The 26645-nt window shown below is 37.4% G+C and overlaps 1 protein-coding gene across 1 annotated transcript; it reads right to left on the bottom strand.

Annotated features, from left to right (window-relative positions):
• Nucleotides 1-1990: 1990 nt before the first annotated feature.
• LOC306859755 (ephrin type-A receptor 2-like) lies at nucleotides 1991-26645 on the bottom strand. Its single transcript, XM_079400997.1, has 17 exons — nucleotides 26465-26645; nucleotides 25779-25846; nucleotides 23949-24597; nucleotides 14607-14762; nucleotides 14111-14446; nucleotides 13373-13497; nucleotides 13084-13270; nucleotides 12313-12412; nucleotides 11759-11814; nucleotides 11549-11674; nucleotides 10598-10783; nucleotides 9564-9625; nucleotides 9193-9402; nucleotides 8886-9035; nucleotides 8597-8790; nucleotides 8042-8197; nucleotides 1991-4598 (listed from the first exon to the last, which is right to left on the bottom strand). Exons 1-17 carry the CDS (start codon nucleotides 26544-26546, stop codon nucleotides 4490-4492), a joined length of 2952 nt encoding a protein of 983 aa, XP_079257123.1. The 5' UTR covers nucleotides 26547-26645; the 3' UTR covers nucleotides 1991-4489.

Here is a 26645-nt window from a genome sequence, read left to right on the forward strand (position 1 = left end):
TGCAGCTGTCTTCTTTAAAGCTTAACAGGGGAAACAAAGGGAAAAAGTTCATATCTCATTGTCAAGCTCTGAAAGAACCATATTTAAGGCATACTGATAGATGAGTTACAGTCTAGTAAGCATAATTAACCAAACTACACTTCCCTGCACATTGTAAAAATGCAGATAAGATAAGCTGTGTTAAAGATAAACATATCAAGGACACTTTCATCACAAAGCAGCATTTGTTTAGGCACCGTTACAAATTTATGTGTCACAACTGCTAAACAGTTCAATCTTTTTCCATAGAATTGTCATCAAAAACCCTAACATTTTTAGGGTAGAAAGAAAAGTTTTGCCAAATACATGCACTGGGTGTTGTCCTATGATACATATTCAAATGTGTTTTTAATTGAGGGGAGAACAAACATTGTGGCCTTTGTATAGAACTAGGTTTGAAAACACTTGTCAACTCCACATATGTTTTTACACACGTTGCACGTGTTTACACAATGAACTGAAAAAAGCCTACTTAAAAGCAAGTTGTTGTCACAAAGTAATGAAGACGTACATAACTTAAACCAGTGGTTATCAATTGGTGGGTCACAACCCAAAAATGGTTCGCTTGTCTTTTCTATAGGGTCACATCTTGTAGGGAGAAAAGCTACTCATCTAATAAATATATACTACACAAGGTAATATTATATATATATATATATATATATATATATATATATATCCCAGATTAAATTGGGTTCACATGCAGCAAGTATAAATGTGGTTTTGTGCTGACTACAATGTGTTTTGTGCGGTAAATTATTGGCTGCTCACTGCAGAAAACATGAAACCATCGAAATTAAAAAGACATTTAAAAACCAAGAACTGTCATTTATCCAGTTCAGCTTATGCAATGGTAATAATTTTGCACATTGTTGGATTTATGCAGTCCAATGTTAATACATTGTAATGTTTGATTTGAGAGCACTTTGTTCACTTTTGTGTTTTAGTTCACCACTTAATGCTCAATGCAAAATCTTCACCCCTAAACAACTTCAAGGACCATTTGGTTGAGCGTAAGTTACCAAAAACACCAAATATGAAGAGAAAAAGAGTTGGTGAGTGTGTGGTAGCAAAGCTTAAAAACGTGGAAAAGTCATGAAGACAAACAGAATAACTTGAAGAGGAGAAAAGGAGAGAGTGAGAAACACAGAGAGAAAAACTGAGGGACGAAGACCAATATAGCCCCAAATTGGAGGATGTGTTTTTTGGTCAGAAACCCATCCCTAAAATTAGCCAGGGATGTAAATTCCACAACGCTTCTGGCTTTGTGTGTTCAGATGAAAAAGAGGGTGATGGAAAAGACAAGAAATAAATATAAAAGGGAAAACTCATACTTGAACTGTATAATGATGATTTTTACAATGGGAGTTCTTTAAACAGCGGGGATATTTTCAAAGCCACTGTAAAGAAAGAGGAAACCTAAAAATGAAAGCCACAGGCCTCACACAGGACATTTCGCCATTAAGGTTAAACCATGTGTACAGCGCATGCACAGCCCAGCCTTCAACACAGTCCTCACCTATGCTATATGCAACAAAACACACACAGAGGACAGAGGAGCGCACGGCCCGAGCGAACTCAAAATCGCACGCTCCCCAGCAAGAACAAACCTGGAGCGTGGGGGGGGGTAGCGCTGTACAAGACTGTGTGGCCTAAGTGATGTCAGTGGAACATGAATGTGTTTTCAAGGGTGAATGAAAGTTAAAACATTTTTTTCCTGATTCACGGGAGACAAAGACACACTGTTAAAAAAAATGCATTGGTAAATTTCTGCCAGTATATTATTTATTAATTTACCAATATTTCTGTTAACCTTAATATGTGTAATGAAGTGCAAAATTCAAAACACAGGTGAACACCTGTAAAAAATCAAGGAAAATTCCTACATATTAATACAGTACAATGTGCCCTATTTTTCAGATTTTTTAAATTTATTTTATTTGTATTTTTTACAGCGTACACACTGAAGCACATGTTACGTAAAACTAAAATACATGATTCCAGGCCATGTGTGCAAGGGCATTTGAACAAAAGATGACGAAGCTGCCTAGACAATTACAGACATGCAGACATAATGCAGGTCAAAGAAACAGATACGGGACACCTGTCTGCCATCCATGATGGCATTTCATTCTTTAGCCAGCTTCCCCTGTCCGATTATTTTCGTATATAAATATTTACATTCCAACCATGACATTTTCCACCTTATCAAAAGGGTGCATTAGTGGCATTGTTACCTGCATCACTCAACAGCAGCTGATAAATTCAATACTCTGGGCGCCAGACAAAAGCCTCTCTTAATTTGGGTTCAGTGAGGCTGCGGTTATGGACAGGGGGGGCTAAATTAAGAACAAAGTAAATTGACCTGCACAGGTTATAAGGTTCAATGGTTTCTGTCATAGTTTACAGATGGACTGCAAACCGGCAACTAATTAAATAGGGGCTGCTTTGACCAATTAGATAATGCAGTCAAGCAAAACTTCTGGCATCCTTGAGTACATCAGAGCTGTATTGACTTGCTTTCTATTGCATTACAATGAAGCTGTGATTAGAAGCAGCAATTTAATTTCTATTCTATTATGCCTTTTTATTGTTTAAGAAACAATAAAGAAATCAATGTGACATTGAATTGAAAGGCTACAAAGATTTTATTGTGACTGAAAGACAAACTTCCATTACAAATAAATCCCAATTCAGTGTCATTAAAACAATAAATAAAGTAAAAAATAAATACACTATTAAATAAAATACAAAACAATTGGCCCAATCAAACTGTTTTTTTGTTGTTGTTGGAAATATGCATGTTTGTACTGAGCGTTTCAAATTTCAATGTTTAGAAAAAGGTCAGAACCAAGATAGGTGACCAAAAATGTCAAATTTCCCTTTCCAAAAAAGTCCTGCAGTTTGCCAGTATCAACGTCCCACTTAAAAAAAGATATGAAACATAATATCAACTGCAAACAAACACTAAATATGTCATTTCTAAGTATGGAAGAACCCATCTGCAATTAACATCTAGAAATAACCAGAATAAAGTGAAATTAACAAGGAACTTCAATATCCATCAAGATTTAAAGACATTACGTAGCTGTTTCTCTCCTCTGCAAATACAAAAAAAAAAAGGAGTTAAATATGGAGAAAGACTTTTTCCATACAAGGGGCTTATGTACCCCACATGTGAAATCATATTGAGGTCCTATAAGTCAGAGGAAATAATCGAGAAAGGTCGTAGCATTTCATCCCAGCATATCTTGGATCAGTTAATCATAAAGCAGATCTGCCAAAGATAGTCTCCGCAATTCACAGCTCCAGGCGACTTTAAATTGCTGATATAGAATGAATAACAGACCTTGGTATATCATCCACATATCCTGGTCTGCATAACTGTCTGTTTGATCATTTTCTTAGTTTGCTAGGACTGTCACTTGGTGCAAATATCTGAAAATCAGAACCGTGCATTTGTTTGCAGAACACCGCCGGATCGCATTTTCTCATTTGATTAAGTCCGACAATCTGTTCCAGAACAGTTTTTTTTCTTCTTAACCCATTTCCATTTAGTCATTTTGCTCACTCTTTGTTCCCTTCGATCCTTAATGTCATCACTGCCGTAACCTTTCATAACGATAAGGGATGAGACAGCTTTTGAGATTTCTGATTTAAGTGCTATTTCATGGCGGTGCCTCCTCTCTTCTTGTTTGTAGAGAAAACACTGGATTTAAGGAACGCCTTGCTGCTCCGTTTCATCTAAACCAGAGACTTTAAACTTGATGGTCCAAAGCATATAGCGCTGAGAGTGCAATTGTAAAGAAATGTCATCGTGCGAGACATCAAATCGTGGCCAACTCAAGCATGCTAGAAACCAGAGAGCATTATAATCACCTTGATCTCAGCAGAACATCAAGTGTTATGTTAAACCCATAACCGCCAGCTTTGAGTCCACGTTTCTGGTACACAAAGACCTGTGGATCTGGTTTTCTCTCGTATTGCTGAAACGGTCAGTCAAGTACAGAGCAACACAGTGCCAACAGCATTGGAGGAGCAACATATAAGATCTGAGCGTAAAAAGTGAGTGCTAACTAGCATTGATCGCTCTCCGGCGAAAATTAAGCATGCATATGAAACTAAACAAAAAATTTAAAAAAACTAAACTGAAAGAAATGACTATATCTTCTCTAAAAAATAAACATATGCATATGGTAAAATATATATCTAATATACATGGTTTGATGCATACATCAATAGCTTTTTGATTGTTTTACACTTCCTCCATTTTTGATAAGTACACCAAATGCTACTCCAATGTCTCCACAGCGGTGAGAGTCCATCTCGCTAGACTGGAGGGTTATGGCCAGGTCAAGGGCTGTCCCTGCAGTCCAATCCCGAGGCAGCTGAGAGTTTATTCAGTCCACAGCCAAAGGGTTCGGTCCCTTCGGTGCATTTTAAAGACAGTTCACACTGCAAACACACTCAGGGTGCTCGTCTGGTCCTTAAGTCCTAAGATGCTGTAGGCAATCCTCTTCAGATGGCCCGGCAGACGGACGCCAATGTTACGAATATCCCTGGGAAACAGAAAAGAAAGAGTTTGTGAGAACTGGAGGCCAGGGTTATTAAGTTTTTGACATTTTTATTTTGTTTATATTTTTAGTTATAAGTCTGTCTTCTCAGTTTATTTTTTATTAGTTCTTACAGTTTTTGTTTAATTTTAGTTAATACACTAAATTTTATTATACAGCATGTCTCCAAAAATAAAATTTATTTATGTCTATTTTCATTTTATTTTAGTTTATTTTAGCTAAGGATTCATTAAAAACTATTTTAGTTTATTTTCAGTTTTGCCAAGTTTTTATTTTTTTTTTCAAAAATTACAAAATGTTTATTCTTTAGTTTCTCTTTTAAGTTAATCTTATTTTTAATTTAGTTTTAACATCGTTTATTATCCCATGCAAATGCTTTTTGTAGTTTTATAATAAGAGTTAAAGTTTTATAATACACCATTTAGAAGCTAAAACAACAATGAAGTTATGTGCATTTTCAGTTTATTTTAGTATTTGTTCAGTTTCAGTTTTGCCGAGTTATTTTAGTTTAATTTATTTGTTTTATTTTCAATTTGTCTTTGCAGTTTAATTGTTTGTTTGTTTGTTTGTTTTTTTGAGGCGAGTGGAGTTTTTGTCAATATTGGTTTGTCAGGTCTAGCCAAAGTTTTAATACATCATGTATCTAAAACTAAAACATGGCATACATTAATTAATTTTAGATTATTTTGGTTTTGGAGTCATGAAATGTATTTTAGTTTAGTGTCAGTTTTGCCAATATGTTTTATTTATTATTATTTCAGTTCATTTATTTATTTATTTAGAAAATGTATATTCTTTAGTTTCTGTTTAAGGTTTCATAACTTATAACAGTTTTTTTGTAGTCTTCATTTTTATTTTAGTTTTTTTACTACACAATGTAACTAATACTCAAAAAATAATTTAGGTCCATTTTCACATCATTTTAATAAGGTGTCTTTGGAGTCAAAAAATATATTTAAAAAAATGCATTTTAGGTTAGTTTCCCCAGTTAAAAAAAATTTTTTTTATTACATTTTATGTCAAAGATATTTATTTCTTTGCTTTAGTTTATATCAAAGTTAATAACGCGGTGGGAGGTTGCTTGAAAATGATACATAATCTTGTCTTTCAAAAAGTAATTTTGAAGAGGCGTTTGAAAGATAGCATGTTATCAGAGTCCTAATTACATTTTTAATTAGCGCCTTTATGATTTAACAAGGATTCCCTTCACCCGCCATGAATCAGAGCTGGCCGGCACAGGCAGCGGAGGACTTGTAAATAGTTTCTGGTTTTAAAGAGTGCTACCAGATGACACCAGATGGAACAAAAAATAAAAATGGCCATAAAATAAAAGACAAACACATCAAAGACATTTCTGGTCCTCCGCACAAAGTTCAGCGAGCTTCTAGGCTAAAAACACCCACGGGAGCAGAGCCAGAGATCTTGGAGCTACGCCGTTACTACACTCCCAAGCCCTTCATCAGTCAAACTGCCTCCTCCGTGAGGTCCAGCACTGTCGTCTTTACCTCCACATGTACATCAGCTCTCTCCTTCACTAGCCCTACACTCTTTCATCTCATGTCCTGACTTTTAAGTCCAATCGTGTTGATGTGAGGGGGAGCAGCCGCATAGCCTCATGGCCACAGCAGGCAGAAACGGTGGTTCCTGGCTACAGTGAAAGCACAGGCCTTGACTAGTGCTTTTGGGAAAGGGAGGGATGAGAGAGTCTGCCGAAACAGTGGGAGGAAGGGAGGGATGGCAGAAGAGGGGAGGGGGAACAGCATGCCATAATTCACCACATCCAGGCCACTAAAAACCACGTCTATTCTTTCTCTGCTGCCACAGTGTTTTCTGTTCAAATTTGAATCAACGAGTAGCATTTTAAGGTGTTTGCTGAGATGCTGCTGAAAGGTTTTTATGTTTTTAAGTAAAATGTTACTGCTTGACTCGATTAAAAGTCTTAAGAAGGTTAAATCGTTATTGCAATTTATGTGGTTTCCACGTTCGCCAGATACAGTAAATCAAAAATGGTCTGCGGTTGTGCGAGATTATCCTTGCAACCAAAGCATACATTTAAGCCACATTCAATTACCGGATCCCTAAAACAAAAACATGGAAAATATTTATACGTTCTAGGAATTATTAAAAGTTAAAAGATACCATCTTGTTTAAATACGATCTTGTCCTGACCAATCAGCCTCAGTGTAGGCTGTAGGCCACAGGAAAGGAAGCCCTCCAAACACCCTGAATTCCTTCACAAAATTCCCAGAACTCTCAAATTGTGATCATCTGGGGCCATTTTATTCAAAGGACTATTTTACATAATGTCAGAATACTAATTTTGTATTATGTAAGAGGGAAAACTGAAGGAAGTTTACAATATGTCCAAACAGCGCCATTTTTAATGTGAAATTACAATTCTATATAAGATAACTTTTTTTAAAGTAAGAAAAGTGTAATAAATGTAAATATGCTAAATAATTTTTTGAACAGTGATAATAATAATAATAATAAATGCACATATAAACAAAATTACATATTTGAATAGTGAGATAATAATAATAATAATAATAATAGTGCTGTCAAACGATTAATCGTGATTAATTGCATCCAAAATAAAAGTTTTTGTTTACATAATATATGTATGTTTACGGTGTATATTTATTATGTATATATAAATGCACACACATACAGTATATATTTTGAAATTATTTACATGTATTCATATAAATTATATTATATATAAATATATTCAATATGAAAACAAAATATTTTTCTTAAATATATACATGCAAATGTGAGTATTTAAATATAGATAATAAATATACACAGTTCACACATATTATGTAAACAAAAACTTTTGATTTGAATGCGATTAATCGCAGTTAATCATTTGACAGCATTAAATAATAATAATAATAATAATAATAATAAAAGACACAATTTATTTTATTTACTTATTTATTTTTACTATAATAACTATTCTTTGAACTTTCATTTATCTGTACATGGCGGAGACATTTCTTCAAAACAGCTCATTTATTTATAAATTAATAAAATGTTTAACAAAAAATAAGGACATTTGCAGTCTTTGAATGGCAGAAACACCATTTATGGGCAAACATTACATTTAGTCATTTTGCAGACGCTTTTATCCAAAGCGACTCGAAACAGTAACAGAACAAGTAAAAAAACTTTTTATGACTCCAGTCTCTATATATTTTGAGACTAAATCTGAGCGAATTAACTATAAAAAAAATAATTACAATTTAAATTCTACTGAAAACCCTAGTCATATCCTGGTGTACCGGACACCAGGATATGACACACCAAGTAAAGAAAAAATGGACTATGGACAGTTGGCGTGATTTCATCTGATTGCTCACAGCCACGCTTCCCTTGTATAGTGTGCTAAAGGTACGGAATGAGGGGAAATTTGTGTTACTCACTCGCTCTTCATCTGCAGCACCTGCTCCATGCTGACAATTCCAGCTATGCTGAAGTTTTCACTGTACTGGCTCATCTTGATGGACTCCAGCCACTCGGCCACAGACCTGAAGGGAGAGCCATCTGAACCACTGGTGCTGGGAAGCCGAATGGAAACTCTGACAAAGACAGAACACAAATACATTCAACAAACCACACAGTGATACCTTTTTTTGCCTTTCCATTATTGCAATTATTGGGTGGGAAAGACACACACTGCGAGAGGAAAACCTGTCTGTTCGGTTCGAGAAACTGATAAAGATATGAAACTGTCAGATTTCTCCCTCTTGCACACCTACAATGTGATAAACATCTGAAGATGCCAAACCATTCAGTGGCACCACTGGTACTGCATGTCTGAACTTTACCAAGGAATGGCTTTGTTTGAACTACCACTTGACTTTCTTCCGCAAAATTGTGTAATAGACGGTACATGCCTCAACTTCTCTCTACCGTTCACGCCTTGTGAAGATTTGTACGAGCCTTTTAAGAATTCGAAGTATGTGTTGAGCACTTACCGAGGGTCAAAATCTGCAATGGCCTTCAGAGAATCTGGGCTCTTGAGGAGTTTGTCTAGTATGCTAACAATGTCGCCAAAGCGGGGCCGTTTGGAGCGATCTTGCAGCCAGCACTGTAACATCAGCTGATAGACGGCAGAGGGGCAGTCCATTGGAGCAGGAAGGCGGAAAGCCTCATTAATGGCCTTCATTACCTAGAGAGACAAAAGTAGTCAGATAAGACGGAAGATCCTTTGGGACAAACAGTGGAGTTATTGTTCATAGCCGACGTGGTGTGGCCAGTCCGTACCTCATGGTTACTCATGTCCCAATAGGGCCTCTCTCCAAAGGCCATGACCTCCCACATGACAATGCCAAAACTCCACACATCACTTGCTGACGTGAATTTCCTGTAAGCTATGGCCTCTGGAGCAGTCCAGCGAATAGGAATTTTACCTCCCTGTTGGGAAAAAAACCCAAACATAAACAAGTGTCGGCAATCCCTTGTAATTTCCGAAAATCCTGAAATAATTACCAGGTTGTAGTGATGGTAAAATAAAGACATCTGGAGTTAAGAGCAGCTTGTAACCACACATTTATTTGCTATGTGAACTTACGCTGGTAGTGTAGGTTCCTTCAGGGTCGTCCTCCAAAACACGTGACAAACCAAAGTCAGACACCTTGCACTCCAGGTTGCTGTTGACCAAGATGTTTCTGGCAGCCAGATCCCTGTGTACATAGCTCATGTCTGAGAGATATTTCATTCCGGCCGCAATGCCACGGAGCATACCAACCAACTGGAAGGATGATATCTCGCCATCATGGTCCTGTGGAGCAGTAAGAGTTTTAGTTCTAGTTGTTCTTGTGAAAGGAAAACCACAGAAGGGAATTCTTGAGTAAATTATTTGCCATGTTAAATCACTTTGAAGGTATGTCAGTATCATCTGTCAGAATTTTTCTGCCTCGATGATGAATTTGACAAACGTACCTTCAGGTATTTGTCAAGAGCTCCATTTTCCATGTACTCAGTCACGATCATGGCATGCTTGACTGAAAAGAAACAGACAAAGAGGCTTTACAAAACCAAAAGTAAAAACAAATACAAGTTCTCAGTAAATATTTTCAGAGGATAAAACTCGAGACAACAAAAACGTTTATTATTATTTATATAATACAACACATTTACAATACAATAAATTATTTTTTTGTTTTCTTAAATAACGCTACACATACACACACACACACACACACACACACACATATAGCATGTTTTTTATTTAAAAAAACCTATATATTTACTACTAAAAATAATTTATTACTATAAATTTTATACAAATATTTTTATTTTTGTACTATAAAATTAGAAAATACTTTATTTTTAGTTTCTTGAATTAAATAAAAGGTGTATAAAAATAAAGAGCATAATAAAAAAGTTTATTAAAAAAATGAAAAATATAATACAGTATATGCACTTTTCATATACACTATAAAGTAAAACAAAATTAATATTTTATTCCTTAGTTTCTTGAATTAAAATAATATATAGCATATTTTTATTTAAAGAAATGTATATTTATTACTATAAATAATTTATTACTTTAAATTTAATACAAACATTTTTATATGTATACCGTAAAATAAAATGTATATATATTAATTAAATAAAAAGTGTATAAAAATAATAAAAAGTGTATATATATATATATATATATATATATATATTTCATTCCTTAGTTTCTTGAATTAAATAAAAAAAGTGCATATGTGTGTGTGTGTGTGTGTGTGCGTATGTGTGTATGTATATATACAGACATATATATGCAAGTTTTATTTAATATATATTTTTAAACGGGTTATTTACTTATAATTATATAATTATCAACCTGACAATTTATTCATAAATTACAATATTTATTATCAAATAAATAATGAATTCTTTAGAAATGTTTAAAAATATATTTATTTTTTAAATGCAAATTTATTCTAAAACTAGATGTAGACTACACTTGATAGGGCACTCACATTTGGTGACGACCCCCTCCAGTCGGATGATGTTCTGATGTGAGAACTGTCCCATGATGCTGGCCTCACTGAGGAAGTCCTGCCTCTGTTTCTCTGTGTATCCTGGCTTCAGCGTCTTTATTGCTACCGCTGTTTCCCTCCGACCTGGAGCTTTAAGAATTCCTCGATACACCTCTCCAAACTCACCTACAGCACAGCAACACAATCCACCAAAGTGAGAGGCATACAGGCATCAGATAAGCAATACACCAAATGACAATGCTTTAATCGTGCCTCATGATAGGGGTTATTTAAAAACACGAAGGAGGCGCTTTGAAATGATAACAAGCATGCATCTGGCCACAGAGAAGCCTATGAACAATGGATTGGAGTGGATTCATGGGAGGGGGTCAGAAGGGGCATGAGAATCTGTGTCCAACAAGCAGACAGAAAGTGGACAAGGGCCACGTCCTGTGGGCGGCTTGACAGGGGAAACGCGACCACGGCGCACTGATCTTCTCATTTAAATTTGACGTTTGATATATAGCCTATAAACACTTTAGGACTTAGGTCTAATTTAGCGGTTGTTTGTTTTATTTTTAAGTCATGATTAATTAACTCAGATTTTTTTTATAGCAGTACTCCTCCATGTGGGATATGAAAAAAACCTCCAGAGCGGGTTAAGAAAACAACACTAATTCAATTTGAATGACATTGGGAGGGAAAAAAACATCTCTGGAGGGAAAGAATTACTACACTAAAAATATTCCAGCTCTAACATGTAAAGCTCGAATCAGACAATTTCTAATGTGCGCCTTGTTTAAGCTGTCACTCCAATGAACTGTAAAAAAGCTGTCACTCTCAATGAACTGTAACATAACTTCAAATCAACGAGTGTTGAAGCTCCCTTCCCCCAGAATGCATTCAAAACAGCCCCACAGCGGCTTGTCAAACTGCCATGGATGTACTAACCTGCTCCGATGACTTTCTGCTTTGTGATGTGAGTAGGATGGATCTCGCTGGCAAACTTGAGCACCGCCGTGTTGGGGTCTTCATATGTGTGAGGATCAACGTAGGTCTTCAACGGCTTCAACTGGTCTGCATTGAAGAGAATTCAGGAAGAATTTAAGAGGAGGGGTTGTAAAAGAAGAAAGCCACCAAATGAAATTCAATGCCACTAACCTGGGCTGGAGAAATAGGTGTCCTCTGGCCCTTGTCTGGTGTGAGAGTTTCTTCGCCTGTAGAAGAAAAACAACTCAATGAGTGCTCTATTTTTCAGCAAACCGACACATTTCTTTTCAGACTTGAGTTTTAAGAGTGGCTAGCACTGGACCGGCTCCATTCAGCCGAGGAGTGCTTAGAAAAAAAGTGGTCTGTGTTTGCCAAGTGGTGACAGAGGTCTGGGTTATCACAGGGAACTACGAAAGGGCTCAGGTCGCCGTCACAGAACTGCTTAAATCCCGTCGCCTCTTATCTTACACAATATGCCTCTCTGATTCATCTCCTTTCAAACACGCCTCTTATTAAGACGCACTTAGTGAGCAGTCAGCGCCAGCGGACAGTCAGCGAATTGATTCTTCCTCAAAAGTGGTAAGGAGCCGTTTCAGTAAGAGTGTGAGAACGGTGAAAAGGAAACACTGAATGGATTTTTAAGGAGAAAGAAAAGGAACGGCTTGAAGGAGTGACTGGGGGAGAGGTACAAAGCCGGGTGTGTGTGTGAAGTGCTTGTTCCTAACCGTTTTCGCAGAAACAGGACCACTACCACGATGAAAAGCATGATGCCTCCTCCGATCGCGGCCCCAAGGATCACTGCTATGTTTCCTGTTTTTTGAGAATCTGGGAAAACAACAACAAAGCAGCCAAGCAAATGAGTCATTCAAGAATAAATCACACTCCATAACATAAAAGAGCAAAGAAACATTATCTGTCACTTAGCAACAAGTAGATTATTAAAAAAAAAAAAAAAACACATTCTGACATTGATTTTAAAAATAATCCATTAATGATAAGAAGAAAAACAATAGAACATTTTATTGTACACATATTAATTTTAATGCAATAAAATTTATATTTTTTAATTATAAAAGAACCAATGAATCTGCTTGCCCAGCACAGTTCTTTTGTCTGTGTTGATGTATTGCATTTTGAAACAGGAAATTTGGGTGTAACATGTCTTTATCGTGTTTGTCCCTTTTTTAAATAGCCAATAGCATGTAGTTACGTCATAATCAAATTATAACTTGATTTGCTGGTAGTATTGGGGGCGGGACTTTCTATTCTAGAGAACATTTGATTGGACTGTGTACAAATATCTGTGTAGTGAAGAATGAGTCATCAGTATTTTGGTTAATTTTCCACTAAGAAAAAGGCTGTGTATTTTGTAACAGTGAATTTTGTCAATGTTTTGGTATGTGAACACATAAATTGCCTAAAAATCCAGAGAACTGAAAGCCATAAAGAAAATAACATTTTAATTTCATAAAAGCAAACATTTTCACTTTGTTCACCTTGCGGGAGTGTTGAAAACTCCTGTTCCAAGCTGTAGCTGCCTGGGTTTCCTTCTGGGCTGAGAGCTTGAACTTTAAACAAGTAGACGGTGGAAGGAGACAGATCACTGATCTGAACCAAGTTCTTTTCCAGCACCAGCACAGTGTAGGTAGTGACCTTTCCATTGGCTATCTCCTCATCATTTTCCTGTAGACATGACAATGAAAGGAAGATGATGAAATGGAGAATAATAACATGGATCAAGATTTGCAGTTACGTATTAAGACTGAAATGGATATTGTAACTGACCTTTTTGCGATACATCAGTTCATAACGTGTGGCAACTGGCTTGGAACGGTGAGAAACAGACCACTGAAGCGACAGGCTGGTGGAGCTGCTGTCCACAAGATGCATCGCAGTCACTTTTGGAGGATCTGGGGGTAAAACAACAGTTAGGTTTGCGTCTCTGATGTATATGAGCTTGTTTATATTATACACCCAAAACTTTAAAATCCGATCTTTAGGACTGTGTGCAAATAGAGAATGTCACATGGTTCGCTATAGTGAGGGGAAAATTGAGTGTAATTGGAAACAGTCCCAGTAAACACTGTGCACTTTCAATGGGGTTAGGAAAAAAAACAGAAATTCGATCTGACTGGAGTCACCGTACAGAATATAATTCACAAAATATCTGATTTTAATCGGATTTCAAACCACAAATGGATGTGATTTGAATCAGGTTTGTAAATATCTGACTTTGTGTGTGTTTTTTTTTGCTGTTTATACTACAAAAACTAAAACGATTAGATTTCTGCAGCATGTTTAAACCTAAATGAAAACTATTATAATTTAAAAAAATATATTTTTATAGTTTTCATTTCCCAAAGCAAAAATAGTGAAAATTAAATGAAAGAGAGTTACAATTGACAGACTGAAAATGAGAATGAAAAAAAAAATATATATATATATATATACTCGTTTTCAACCCATTAATCTGTCAAAATGGCCATTTTGCTTTCTACTACCGTGATCAGTTAGAGCACTGACCTGTATAATGTAAAGCAGTGTTGATGCTGCTGGTGGCTTTCTTATTGCTGAACTGGGACACTCCGCTCCGTGCCTCCACGGTGAAGGTGTAGTTCAAATGGGGCTCCAGTTCACTCACAGTGACTCTGGTCTCCTTCAGGTCAGTGTTGCTTGGATCGAAACGCACTTTCTCGCCACAAGGCTGACATGCTCTCCCCTCACACCGCTCGCAAACCACAGCGTATGTGATATCACTGCGCCCGCCGGTGTCTGCAGGGGGCCTCCATGACAATTGAAGCCTGCCTATTGACATCTGAGCTGTGGTGGCCACCAGACTCTGAGGAGCTGAGGGTAAACCTGAGCAGACAAAGTGCAGACAAGCTTTTTATTTACCCATTCACCTGTACTGGTTTAGTTAATCCCTACAGAAAAGAGTGACAGCGAAAGGATATTGTATGTAAATACAAAATGACAGCAACGAGCTCATGACAGGTGAGATGTAGAAGCAGCTTCTCACCAGAGCAAGCGGCTGTTTCAGGGTCCTCGTGTGCTCGATAAAAGCCGTCCTTGCAGGTGCAGCTGGTGGCGCCAGGACCTGAGGGCTGGGTGTTTTTTGGACAGGGTTTGCAGGCCTCACTGGACACTGAAGATTTGAAGAAGCCAGACTGACATTCTGCAAAAAAAAAAAAAAGTACATGTATGATGACTTGGATGAGGATGAGAGCAAATTGTGCAATTAAACTGCTCACTGCATATATATATGTCAAGTGATCATCTATGTATGAACAGTAAATTAGCCTCCTTTGAAGATGATTTTTTTTTCTCTACAGCTTTTTTTTGAAGCTCTGTGCAAGAGTGCACAAAGTTGACAGAGCAAGACTAAGCACACTCCTACTCATCCTGTGTGAACCCCCCCCCCCCCCCCCCCCCCCCACCTCCCATTCTCTACAAACAGGACCAGTCATCCCACATTCCAGCACGGTACCTCTGCTCTCAAAACTCCACCACGAGAGAAAACAGAACAAAACACACAAAACCAAAAGACAGGATGAATGCTGCATCTAACAAAGCATTAAAAAAAGAAGAAGAATGTTGTCGTCAACCAAGTCTAGTAGATATTATACATACAGACATGTATACGTATTATATATTATATTATATATATAGAGAGACATACAGTGGTCCCAAAAATCTTTGGACCACTAAGCCACACTTAAAAATACATGAATGTCTATGAATTATAGAACAAAATATTAAATAATATAAATAATGACTTTACAAGATTTAAGTTTTACATGATAAATGTTCTATACAAAATGAAGTATTTGGACAGGCTGTGGTTGTCAAACATCCCAAACATGTCCATAGTTTATGTGATGAACTACACCTGTGGTTACTCCTCTAAATTGAACACCTGTGTAAACTTGAGATCAGTTGGTTAAATGTCATTGAAAAAAGTTTAAAATGTGAAGTCAGAATTGTGTATTCAAAAGTGTCCGAAACCGGTTTGGGGCCACAAAAAATGTCTGAAAAAAATGATGATTTACAACCGTATTCTATCATTTAAAAAAAAAGGTTTTGCAAACATGTATGACTTGTAATCAAAAACTTTTTGGGGTCACAAAAATTTAGCTGATTAATAAAAAAATAAAATAAAAAAAGATTTTCAAGCATAAATTTAGTCAATCAGATTTTGTAAATGTACAAACAGGAAGAAAAAGAATGGCGTCCTCGGAATCTGTCTAGAAACATTCCAACATGCCCAGCTCATGTCCTTCCGCTGTCCAGACTCTCATTCACAATCCACCACCACCCTATGCACACTCAAACACATACTGCTTCCGTTCTGAATTTGGCTCTTTTCGTTTCTTGGACCAGCCACATACAGGACCATTTATTTACTTTCACAATGAAGCTGTGATATCTGGTTTTCAGTTTCAAGTGCAAAACTGATCAGTCAGGCAACATGCTCAGACACACGCAAGGCTTAGATTATTAATTGCAATATTACACAATCATGTACACCATGTGTCTGATCAGGTGAAATATCTGTATTTGTGTGTTGAAATACTGCCAGAGGCAAAGACAGTGTAATACTAGTAGAGAAATGATTATTGACATTTGCTCTAAAGTTTCAGCATTAGGACACTTTGAAAAATGTTGAAACATATACCTGTGATGAAGAAGTCTATCAGTATAAAACGGCATGCAGCAGTTTTTGCAGTTTCTCCACTTTTTTGTCTTAATTTTATTGATTATTTCCATTAAAAGATTTTTAATAGTACTATTTTAATACATTAGTGTAAAATAAGCAAAGATAGATGTTATAATAAATATTATTTGTTTTTTAATATTATAATAAACTATTATTTCTGTAATTATTTCATTTTAAACATATTTTTGCTTATAATCATTATTTATAATCACATTAGAAAATAATGTAGCTTATAATAAGCTAAGAAAATAAATATACTTTTATAATATAAATAAAGATAAAATGTGTATATTAATGCAATTTTTAAGTGTGGCTAAAAATGAGCAAATACTTTTTGGAGTCGTTTTATTTCTATAGCACAGTGGTCACATACCAAATCATTGTTTCCATTTTCTAATGGTTTGTTATCTGAAGATTTGCCAAACAGTTATAATTACAGAGTAGGATGCTTCCTCCTTCCTGAATGCTTTGTATCAATTGAAGCCTTGTTTTGGGTTGAGCCACTTGCTCTGCCTCACAGGAAGGGGGTTAACGGTGGTATACATTACCTCTAATATTTGAGAGCACGCATTCTCTTATTTCAAAAGAAAACTCGCAGCATGAAAATAATTCAGCGTGGCAGCGAAGATCGAGCCAATGTGTTATTTATTCCTTCTTTCAAGTTGACTCCTCATCTTGTTTCTGTGCCAGCTGTTGTGGAGACTTTACTGCAACTCATTAACGCGCCCCTCTGCGGAGGTGGGGATAGTGTGGGAGACAGGGGGACTGAGGGAGAGACAGAGAGAGGGATAACGAGTCCTGGTGGGATTTGAAAGGAAAGGGGGAGTAGGGGAAGAAAAGGAATTGTCCTATTCACAGCGAAGGGGGCCAAACAGCTGCTGCTGAGAACCCCGTTTCATATCACCCCCCTCTCGGCTCTCCACTCGTAATCTCCAAATTCTTAAGTCCCCTCGCTTGCCGCATTGCCACATGTGAGCGTCTAGCACAACATTCGACGCCCCATTCAGTCCGGACAACAGGCGCAGAATGCCACTCGGGGCAGCGAGAGAGAAAACACTTGTTTCGAATAGCATAGATGCCACATGACGCGTTAATATGCTGGCTGGCTTCTCAACAGCCACGGACAAAAACCTGACAGCGTTTGGAGGGCTGCTTTAATCCTTTTATGCAAAAAGTTTACAAAAGACTCCAAACTTATTCAAAACACTTTGTGTGTAAGGAATCAGATCTACGAACTTTTCAAGCCACAATGAAAAAAAACGTGATGTAGGATTTGAAAAATTGTGAAAGATTTTTGCTCAGAAATTGCTAGGAAATATAGCAAATAATTAAAATAAATAAATATTTATTTGTGGAGGGTGTGTTTTTAGATTTTCTTTTTCTTTTTTTACCAACAAAATAATACCTATATTACTGTAACTATTTATTTTGTGTTTTCTAAATTCACTTAGGCGTAACAACATTGATTTGACGTAAAAAGAAATTGAAAACTAAAATAAATCGTTTTTGTCAGACAAAATAGTATTGATTTCTAATTTTTTCTGCAGTTAAATACATTTTTTAAAAACATTGAAACAATTACAAAGACAAAGCAAGTAACACACTGAATTAAATGTGAAATTTTGATGTATAAATATTGAAATAATTTTTTTTTTTTGTAAAATGTACTCCAATAATCATTTTTTGTTTTCACAATTTAGAAAAATAATTTTACACAGCGATACTCAACTAAATTCTAAAGCTACTGTGGTGTTTTTAGCCAACGTTTCACTTTCCAAAATACTGCGGGAATATGGTTCAGCGCAAGGGGCTTTGTCTTTGCATTTTGGACACAACAGGAAGCAGGAAGCGCAAGGCTGACGTGTAGCTTCCTTCCTAAGACAGCCAATCAAAGCATGCATGGACAGAGAAGGCGAATGTTAGACACACTCTGGAAAGGAGAAACTGGCTCATTCGCCAAAATCGTAGAGAGAGGTCAGAGGCGAACAACGACTTATGGCTTTTGAGGAACGCTGATTACATTTATGTAATACAAACTTCCAGCAGAGATGCAGAGATGTGTCAGCCGTCTTTCATGGGCCCCGTCTCGCTATCTGGCACCGAGAGCCCAGGCCATAAGAGCCTCTGAGTGACTGTTTGTTTATTGTGAGAGTAGCTGGATCCTGCTCGCCAATGATGTACTGGGGTCTGTGAGCCATGTGGGTTGAGTGGAGCAGTCGGAGCAAAGACTGATGAGAGGGTGACGTTAATGGACGGATGTATGGATGGATGGGTCGACAGAGAAGGGGAAGGAGGGCTGAATGAATGAGTGTTTACATGGCGGCGGGACAGCGCGAACCCCTCCAGGACAAGAGTTTGACAGGGGGGGTTTCGAATGAGAAAAAGGAAAGAAAAACAAAAGGCCTAGTCATTTAAACCTAGGCACGGAGGGGCTTACATGTTGCCCTAGGCAGAGTTGAGTTAAAGTGTGCTGCTCCGCCAGGTGTTGATGGCCAAGTAAAACAAACACCAGAGCAGAGTGAGTGCGGACAGCGTCCAGGGGCTCGTTTCACAGGGGAAGAGGTTAAATTCAGACAGAGAGCCACTGAGAAAATAAAACAAGCACGCATAAGAAAATGAAGATTAAGATAGCATGGTGCAATCATAAACATTGGTTTTCTGCGGCGTACAAGGAGGTGAAGACAACTTTACAACTCAGCTATATGTGCTGATAGCTCTAACTAATCTTTATACAAACATATATAAAATTAAGTTTATATATTTAATTATATTGATTTTTTGTTAGTTTTTATATATATAATATAAATAATATTTATTATAATATTATACATATAAAAATATGTATTAAAAAGTATAATAAATATATAAATAATTATTTATAATAATATTTATAATATCTTAACTTTTTTTTTTTACTCTGCTGTGGTGTTGATATACTCGCCCAGCACACTTTAATTAATATATATTAGTTTAATTGTTTAATGTTTAATAAATAAACATTTATTACGGGATGCACAATACTAAAAAGATGAAATCAGGTTTCGGCCTATAGTGATTTTTAATTCATCATATCAGTCAAGAGTCAATATTGAAAATTCTAAGTTGGATGTTTTCTTATTGATCTGTCTACTATTAGAGTTTCTGTATTTTTAGAAGTACTTATTTTTTAAATACATGCATAAATGTAACTAATAATTTGGGGATTCCTTAATTCACTTAACATAACAACATTGATTTATTGTAAAATGACACTAGCTAAAAACTAAAATCAATAGTTTTGTCAGACAAAATAGTATTGATTTTTACACCATCAGGCATGAAAATGAAATATTAAATAATGAAATAATTGTCAGGTTATCATTATGTGCTAGTGTTTTAATATAAGTTCATCCCTAAATATTTTTGAAAGGTTTATGCATATTCTAACTAATTTTCCAACAAAAATGCATTTTCCACAGATCTCTGAAAGGTCATTGGAGTGGTTCTTATGATCAGACGGGACAAACCCTGAGCTGTGAGTGTGTGTTTGTATGTATAGGGGGGGTTGGGGGGGGGGGGGGGGGGGGGTGCAGTGGTAACATGAAGCCAGCAGGGAGGGAATGGTCTCTAGGTGTGGTGAGAGCATTAGTGCAAGGGATTATCAGCCCAATGGAACAGTTGTAAGAGAATTACATCTATGCTTTACAATTCCACTCACTCTTTCATCTAGTCGTTAACAGACACAATAAATGCTCTAATCCCTCTCTTTTCACACTTTCCACTCATTCTAAAGGAAAGAGGGCAAGAGGAAGAGAAGATGACAGCACACAAAAGGACACTGAGAAACACTGAGACTCATCCAGAAGATTTGTTAATTAAGAAAAGAGTTAGCTAAGAAACCTAAAAATACTACTCCAAAAAATAAAAAAATAAATCTTTAAATACTACTCCAAAAAAAAAACTGAATGGGCACAACCAGTGCTCTGGCCCATACAAAACACCAGCCCATCGTCCAAACTTTGAGATGGCAACACAGATGGGAATAGTCTGGTCAAGGCCAAAAACGTTAAGCAAAGGCATAAACAAAATTCCTTAATAAGTGGGAAATGAATAAGTGAATGAAGCCAGTGACTGAGAGCGACAATAGAAAACCCTGAGCGGACGAGTTGGAGGGTCACTGAGGATTAGCAAGCCTCCGGTTTCCGCTATAGCTTGTCCTGTTTCGGGGGACGCAGAGCTGACATGGAGGCAGGAAACTGCTGATCTCACATACTAGGAGCACAATACACTCAGCACATGCACACAATCCTATAGTTAACTCCTCTCATGTAAAAGCCAGTGTATATAGAGCGTCAAACCTAAATATTCCACTCCATTGGTGGACCAACTATGTCGCTGAACTCAAAAAAGTACCAAATTATATAAGCAAATGGCAGAATTGTACGTGACCAATTACTAAGGTGGAAAAATCGACACAATTCCCACCTTATGGTGACTCACTTTATCATTCGCTCACCTCCTACATGGTCGATGCAAACAGTTTGAGTTTCAGTGAGCATAGTTTAATTTAATTTCTATATTTCAGCAGTCATTATCCTGACATGATCAGAACAACCATGTCATCCACTCTCGTTTCGTTTGATGTTGGCACATAAGGTTGACAGAGGATCAAAGACGTCAACCAAACCCATTTGGAAGTGCTCCTCATTATCTAAACTTGCCCAGGCAAATGGTACTGCAATGGAAAGAACAGGCAATGAGTTGTTGTGGTTGACTGCTAGTTGAGTAAGATTAAGAATCCCATAGGTGGAGATAAATAGTTTCTGGGGCTTAATAGGTGTACAAGAATTAAAAAAGGCAAAAGAAAAGGGCATTAGCATCACAAAAAGCAGAGAATAATTACACCTCAGGGTATAGATTATCACTGCTTTGATCAACTCTGTTCTGGTGGAATACTGCTGAACTATATTTAGCACAAATTTTAAGCTTGCGCAATTGCTGATATTTTAGCTGAACATCTAATTTTTTACTTTTGTTTACTCGTAGCCCAGCACACTCCGATATCTCGCTTTCAGAAGATTTCCGTATTCCACTTCTGCGCTGTCACCCAATGGCTCGAGACATTCGAGTGCTCTGTGCACTTTCTCAAGCAAGGAATTCCAAAATTTCACAACCTTTTGACTGTACACGTTCATGTATGTGAGTGAGAGCTAACGTTTATTTAAAATGCTTTTGCATGTAAACTAGGGATGGCCTAAAAGCATCTATTTGTCTCTGGGAGACAGATGGGGATAAGCAAAGCTGTTTATTTACAAGACACCATTTGAAATCTCCCAGAAGAGCTTCAACAGTGTTTGCAGGGCCGTGTGAAAGTGGATGTTTAAACATTTAATACATGTCACTTCAAAGACCTGCAGTCAAGGCCAAAAATAACATATTATCATTGGAACAGCCAATAACAATAAATATAAACCATGCCTAGTTGGTTTAATTTGGGAAAACTCTAGGGATCACGATCAGTTTGAGAGAGGTTATAAAGGTGGAAACTAAGAATAAGAAAACAAGAAAGCAAGCAAGAAAAGAAAAGACCAGAGTAACAGGATAGGAAGAAGATCCATCCAAAACCAGTACTTATGGCTCTTGAGGACACACACCCAAGTCAATTACTACCCAGCCAGTCACTCACCACACATTATACACACAAAACTCTAACTTGGTCACCCATAACTCTGGGCTTAACATGTTCCAGTGCAGGAAAAGCTTTATTTACAGTAAAGCACAAGGATTTTTCTACTGAAATATAATGCAACTATGAGAGATTCATGACCATCCGGCTTCATCAGTGTCTTGTTTTTCCTATATATCAACAATATGGAGGCCAATAGCACTTTGAAACGTTGCAGAAACTATAGCTGTCCAAATTTGGCAACCTCGGTGTACTGCGAGTGACAGGGTGTGGGCAATTCCAAGTGCAGTCTAGCATAGGTCAGGCAGCACGTCTTTGTGTGGTCAACAAAGGTATGCGCTCTTTTATTCATTATGACTGAGAAAGGGTGTGTTTTATTAGTGGAAAACTGTGTAAGGGTCAATACTGATTAAACCACAGTGCCGCTGCATGTCTGATATTTATATTGTTAAGAACTCTCTCCACCACAGGACAGTTTGCCATCCGTTTCAGAGAACGAACGGTTGTCTGACCCCACCCATGCATTTACCCACAGTCCCCTGATCCCCTGATCTGACTTTTCGACAATGATTGCTTTTAATCAACAGTACATCCATCAACGTGAGTCAGCTCTGGCCTGAAGCTCTCCTCAGGGAATTCCTCAGGCCGGCAGTAGTTGGGAAGGCTTCTTAATAAACCTAGAAGGAATGCATCAGCCGAGTGAAAAAGGCACTGGAGGGGGGTCTGCGGAGGGGGGTTTGTCTCTGAACACAGCACTACATTGTTCTGCTACCTTTACATTCCATTCTCCACCTTTCCACTACAATCTCCTCCCTCTCCAGTCTGACACTTTATCTTTTCCCATTCTAAAGCATGCACACACACCTGTTCCCACAATTCCTGGACTATAAAACAAGGAATGTGCACGAACCAAAAAAATGCATGCGCAGGAGCTTGGCAAACTGTAATGTGTAACCGCTACAATTAAGAAATTGTAACCCAGATGCCCTCTTTGAAACTTTGCTATCATTTGAGTTTTACTCGCCTGTATTTTACCAGTCGCTGCATGTGGCTGAATTGTGGAAATATGTTAAAGTGTTGAGGTTAGAGGACGTTTAAAACTGAATTATTCTAATCAAGTCCCAACACGCCAGTGCTCTCATTTCCACAGTCACAAAGCATTTTAGGACTGTCACATGGCTGATCTTGCTCTGGTGTGGCAGGGATAAGAACACAAGAGGAGAAAAAAACAGGTGACTGTGACATACGCCTAATAAAAAGAGAAATTGTCACATCCTCAATGCGAGATTTAAAGCTGTCATTGAAACGTTTTGCCTAAAGCACAATAGGTTTGCAAAAGTCGTTGACGTCTGAACTTGTGTTTTCAAGAATGCTGGGGGTTATGGGAGTCAAACGCACAGTGAAGAAGAGCAAACAGGTTTCAAAGCACTTGAAATTTTAAGAGTGACAGCATGAACAAAATGGCTGATGAGCAACTTAAAACTTAAAAGCAACTCTCTCTCTCTCTCTCTCTCTCTCTCTCTCTCTATATATATATATATATATATATATATATATATACACATATATATCCATCCGTATATATAGCCAAACATTATTACAACAAGCAACTTAAAAAGTGAAAAATATAGTGTGTGAAAAGTATGCTACATTGTATAAAATGAGAACCATTAAAGAAAAAGTAAAAAAAAACTTTTTATAATATTTCTTATAGTATTTCTAATATACAGTGCTGAAAAATTATCACAAGCTACAAACATATAGGGTAAGGATAGACAAAATTCACAATAATACAAAAACATTTTTATAAAATAATACAGTCGTTTATATAATGATTTACTACAACTGAAATACTAATCACAATCTATGTGGAAGTCTAGTCAATATTCAAATTCCTGACGCAAACCAGAAATCTTAAGTGACAACAGCTGGTGCTGGACTCAGTTTGTGGAAACAAAACAAAGAAACTTATGTCTTACCTTGGCATGCATCGTTGATGGCTTCGAACCCGGGTCTGCACTGGCATTGGCTCACAGGTACCACCCATTCCCCATCCGTGGTGCAATAAATGCGAGGTTGGTCCTCGCTTACAGCGTTTGACACACAATTTCCAGCCACCTCCCGTAGGGCTTGATTCTCTCCCCCTGCCACGGTCTCAGGGAACACTGCCAAGCTCTTCACTGTTCCTGGACATGTTTTATAGTAAACCCTGACAGAGTAGATGGCAACGCAGGACCCAATGTCCTGGAAGGCCAAGTAGAAGCCCTTGCGAGAAAGATTATCCACTACTTTTGTCTCAGTGTTCATCTTCATCTCCCCAAGGCTGGATATTTCATCTGGAGCAATGGTGGCCACTTTGCGGAATAGGCCTTTGCGGAAAGCAGTGCCAATGTCCGCGTCTGCCTCAGAGGCGTACAAGTTAAAAGTCTCCTTGCAGATAAGCGAGTCTGCATTGAAAGAGTTGCAATCACGGACTACAAATCGCAGCTCCACGAAGACCCGAGAGGCGGTGGGGTGGCGCTGGATGAATGTAGTACGAAGCCAGTTGTCTTGTTCTCGTTCCTCCACATTACATATATAATAGTTATACAACAGAGAGCCGTTCACAGCCCGCTGGCCTATCTCCCACTGCAACGTGAAATTAAAAAAATGGATGTTAGCAAGAAAGTCAAAACCAAGACTGTGGAAAAAAAAATTCAAAGAAAAGATGCCAGCATATGCTGAGGACAAAAATAACACGAAATGTCCTGACCGTGGAATTTTAAGTAGTAGTGAGGATGCTGGTCAATTACCCACCAACTTCTGGCAAGGAACAATGCAGCAATCTTTCTATTGCATGACTGATGTAATGTGCTGTAACATATCTGTTCACATGCAGTGTGCATGTGTGTTCTTAGCTCTTATTTCATGTGCACCGTGATATTAATTACAGGAGAGGTGCATTGTTTTCGTAGTGTGTGGCATAGTAGTAAAACGGCCTCTGCAACGAATGCTTCCATATAAAAGGAACTTTGTGGTTTAAAGAATTGAATACATTTGAAAGACATTGAACTCTTTAAATAAACAGCAGCTCATTAAGAGTGCAGTTAACTTTCTATAAAGTTGAGCATGCTGACACCTTGTTCACATTCTTAATTTATCAGCTTTTTCCATGAGACTCTGAAGGAAAATGCTTTAGGTTTAATTACTTTGGGTAATGCATATGCTTTTTCCACGTTTTAAGGTATTGGTGGGAAGGCAACTTAACAAGTCTGTACTTGCCATCCCAGATCATTCCCTGCTGGAAAACCCAGTAGCTCTTTTGGAACATGGTTTTAAAATACATTAGCTGAGCTGATCTAACCTTGTCACCAGCTATCATTCCTTAATACCCAGCCTGACTACCCTAAGAAACTAGGACCAGTACGGTTCGTTTGCTGGTCCAAATGGGTCTATACCAGTTATAAACCAGCTACCATGTTATAAAGCACATCCCTTTGATTTCAAAAACCAATTACTCTTAAAAATTCTAGTTAACATTATAGATTCAGCTCACGTCACAAAAAGCACCATATGCTCCAACCTTTAAAAGTTAATTACACCCTCAGTTTTACAGTCGCTAACACAGGGCTTTAAAATCGCACGAGACTACAAGTGTTCAGCAGGCAAAGTATGTGCAATCCTCTAAACTTTTCCAGGAACGTTTTGAGGGTAAAGTCTGAATTATACGTGTCCAATAAGGACCTGCTCATTCAAAAATTACAAACAAACGAAAAGAAATACAGCCCATATAACTGAAGGCTCATACGGTAGAAGTACAGTAAACTCACCCCGTGCTCAACAGGCGATGTCAACCAACCCAACTCTGCTCCCGAAGCCACCATATCCAGCAGCACCTCTGTGACAATAACGCAAAAATATAAAGTGTTACATATTTTTGTCAGGATACACAGCAGCAGTAATTGATAAAGCAACAATAAAGTAAATATATACAATAGGCTACCTGGTTCCTGCTAGAAACAAACATGGAAATTATGTCTGCTGCTACTATTACTAATTAAAATAAGAATAATTGAATAATTAAAAAATAAAAATTCATAATACAAAGTCCGGTTAGTAGCCTATGTTTCTTGCTTCACTCTTCGCTTATAAATTTACTTCACTAGAATATTTAACGTTCGCGTGAGATAGGCTACATTAAATGCGACATGATATAAAACGGGCTATTAAAGGCATATACTACATTTTAAACAATTTCAACAACTCGAGGTTGCCTATTCAAACCTACAATGAAATGTTACGCACAAATGTGCACCGGATCGACGAAACCAATATCACTTAGGCTATTCAGGTTGATTTAACACTATGCAAAACATTGCAACAATGCAAATGATTTCCATAGAGACATTTAGGTAGATATACACGCCACAGTACAACGCTTTAAAATAGTTTAAACCATGTGTGTGAGAACCTGAGTGAGAAGTTTAGAAAGTTTGAAAGAATAAATTCCACGTACCTTCCTTTTTCTGAAGAGAAATAAATACAAAGTTCATAAATACATTGACAAATAAAATACGCTTAATCCGTCTGTAATCCATGATGTGTTCGGAGTGGACAGTGGGGTTGGCTGCTCCACACTCAGTCCAGTTGCTCTCTCGACAGACTCATTGAGAAACACGGAGCTTCATCAACCCCTC

Source organism: Barbus barbus (genome assembly GCF_936440315.1).
Source record: "Barbus barbus genome assembly, chromosome: 40".
Taxonomy (NCBI): domain Eukaryota; kingdom Metazoa; phylum Chordata; class Actinopteri; order Cypriniformes; family Cyprinidae; genus Barbus; species Barbus barbus.

What these genes read in the sequence shown, in the direction of transcription:
- LOC306859755 (XM_079400997.1), bottom strand. Translation starts at nt 26,546, where the DNA reads ATGGATTACAGACGGATTAAGCGTATTTTATTTGTCAATGTATTTATG. An exon ending in TTCTCTTCAGAAAAAGGAAG is followed by an intron (nt 25,847 to 26,464) that starts GTACGTGGAATT and finishes TTATTGTCACAG; the next exon opens with AGGTGCTGCTGGATATGGTG. An exon ending in TGAAACAGCCGCTTGCTCTG is followed by an intron (nt 14,447 to 14,606) that starts GTGAGAAGCTGC and finishes TTGTCTGCTCAG; the next exon opens with GTTTACCCTCAGCTCCTCAG.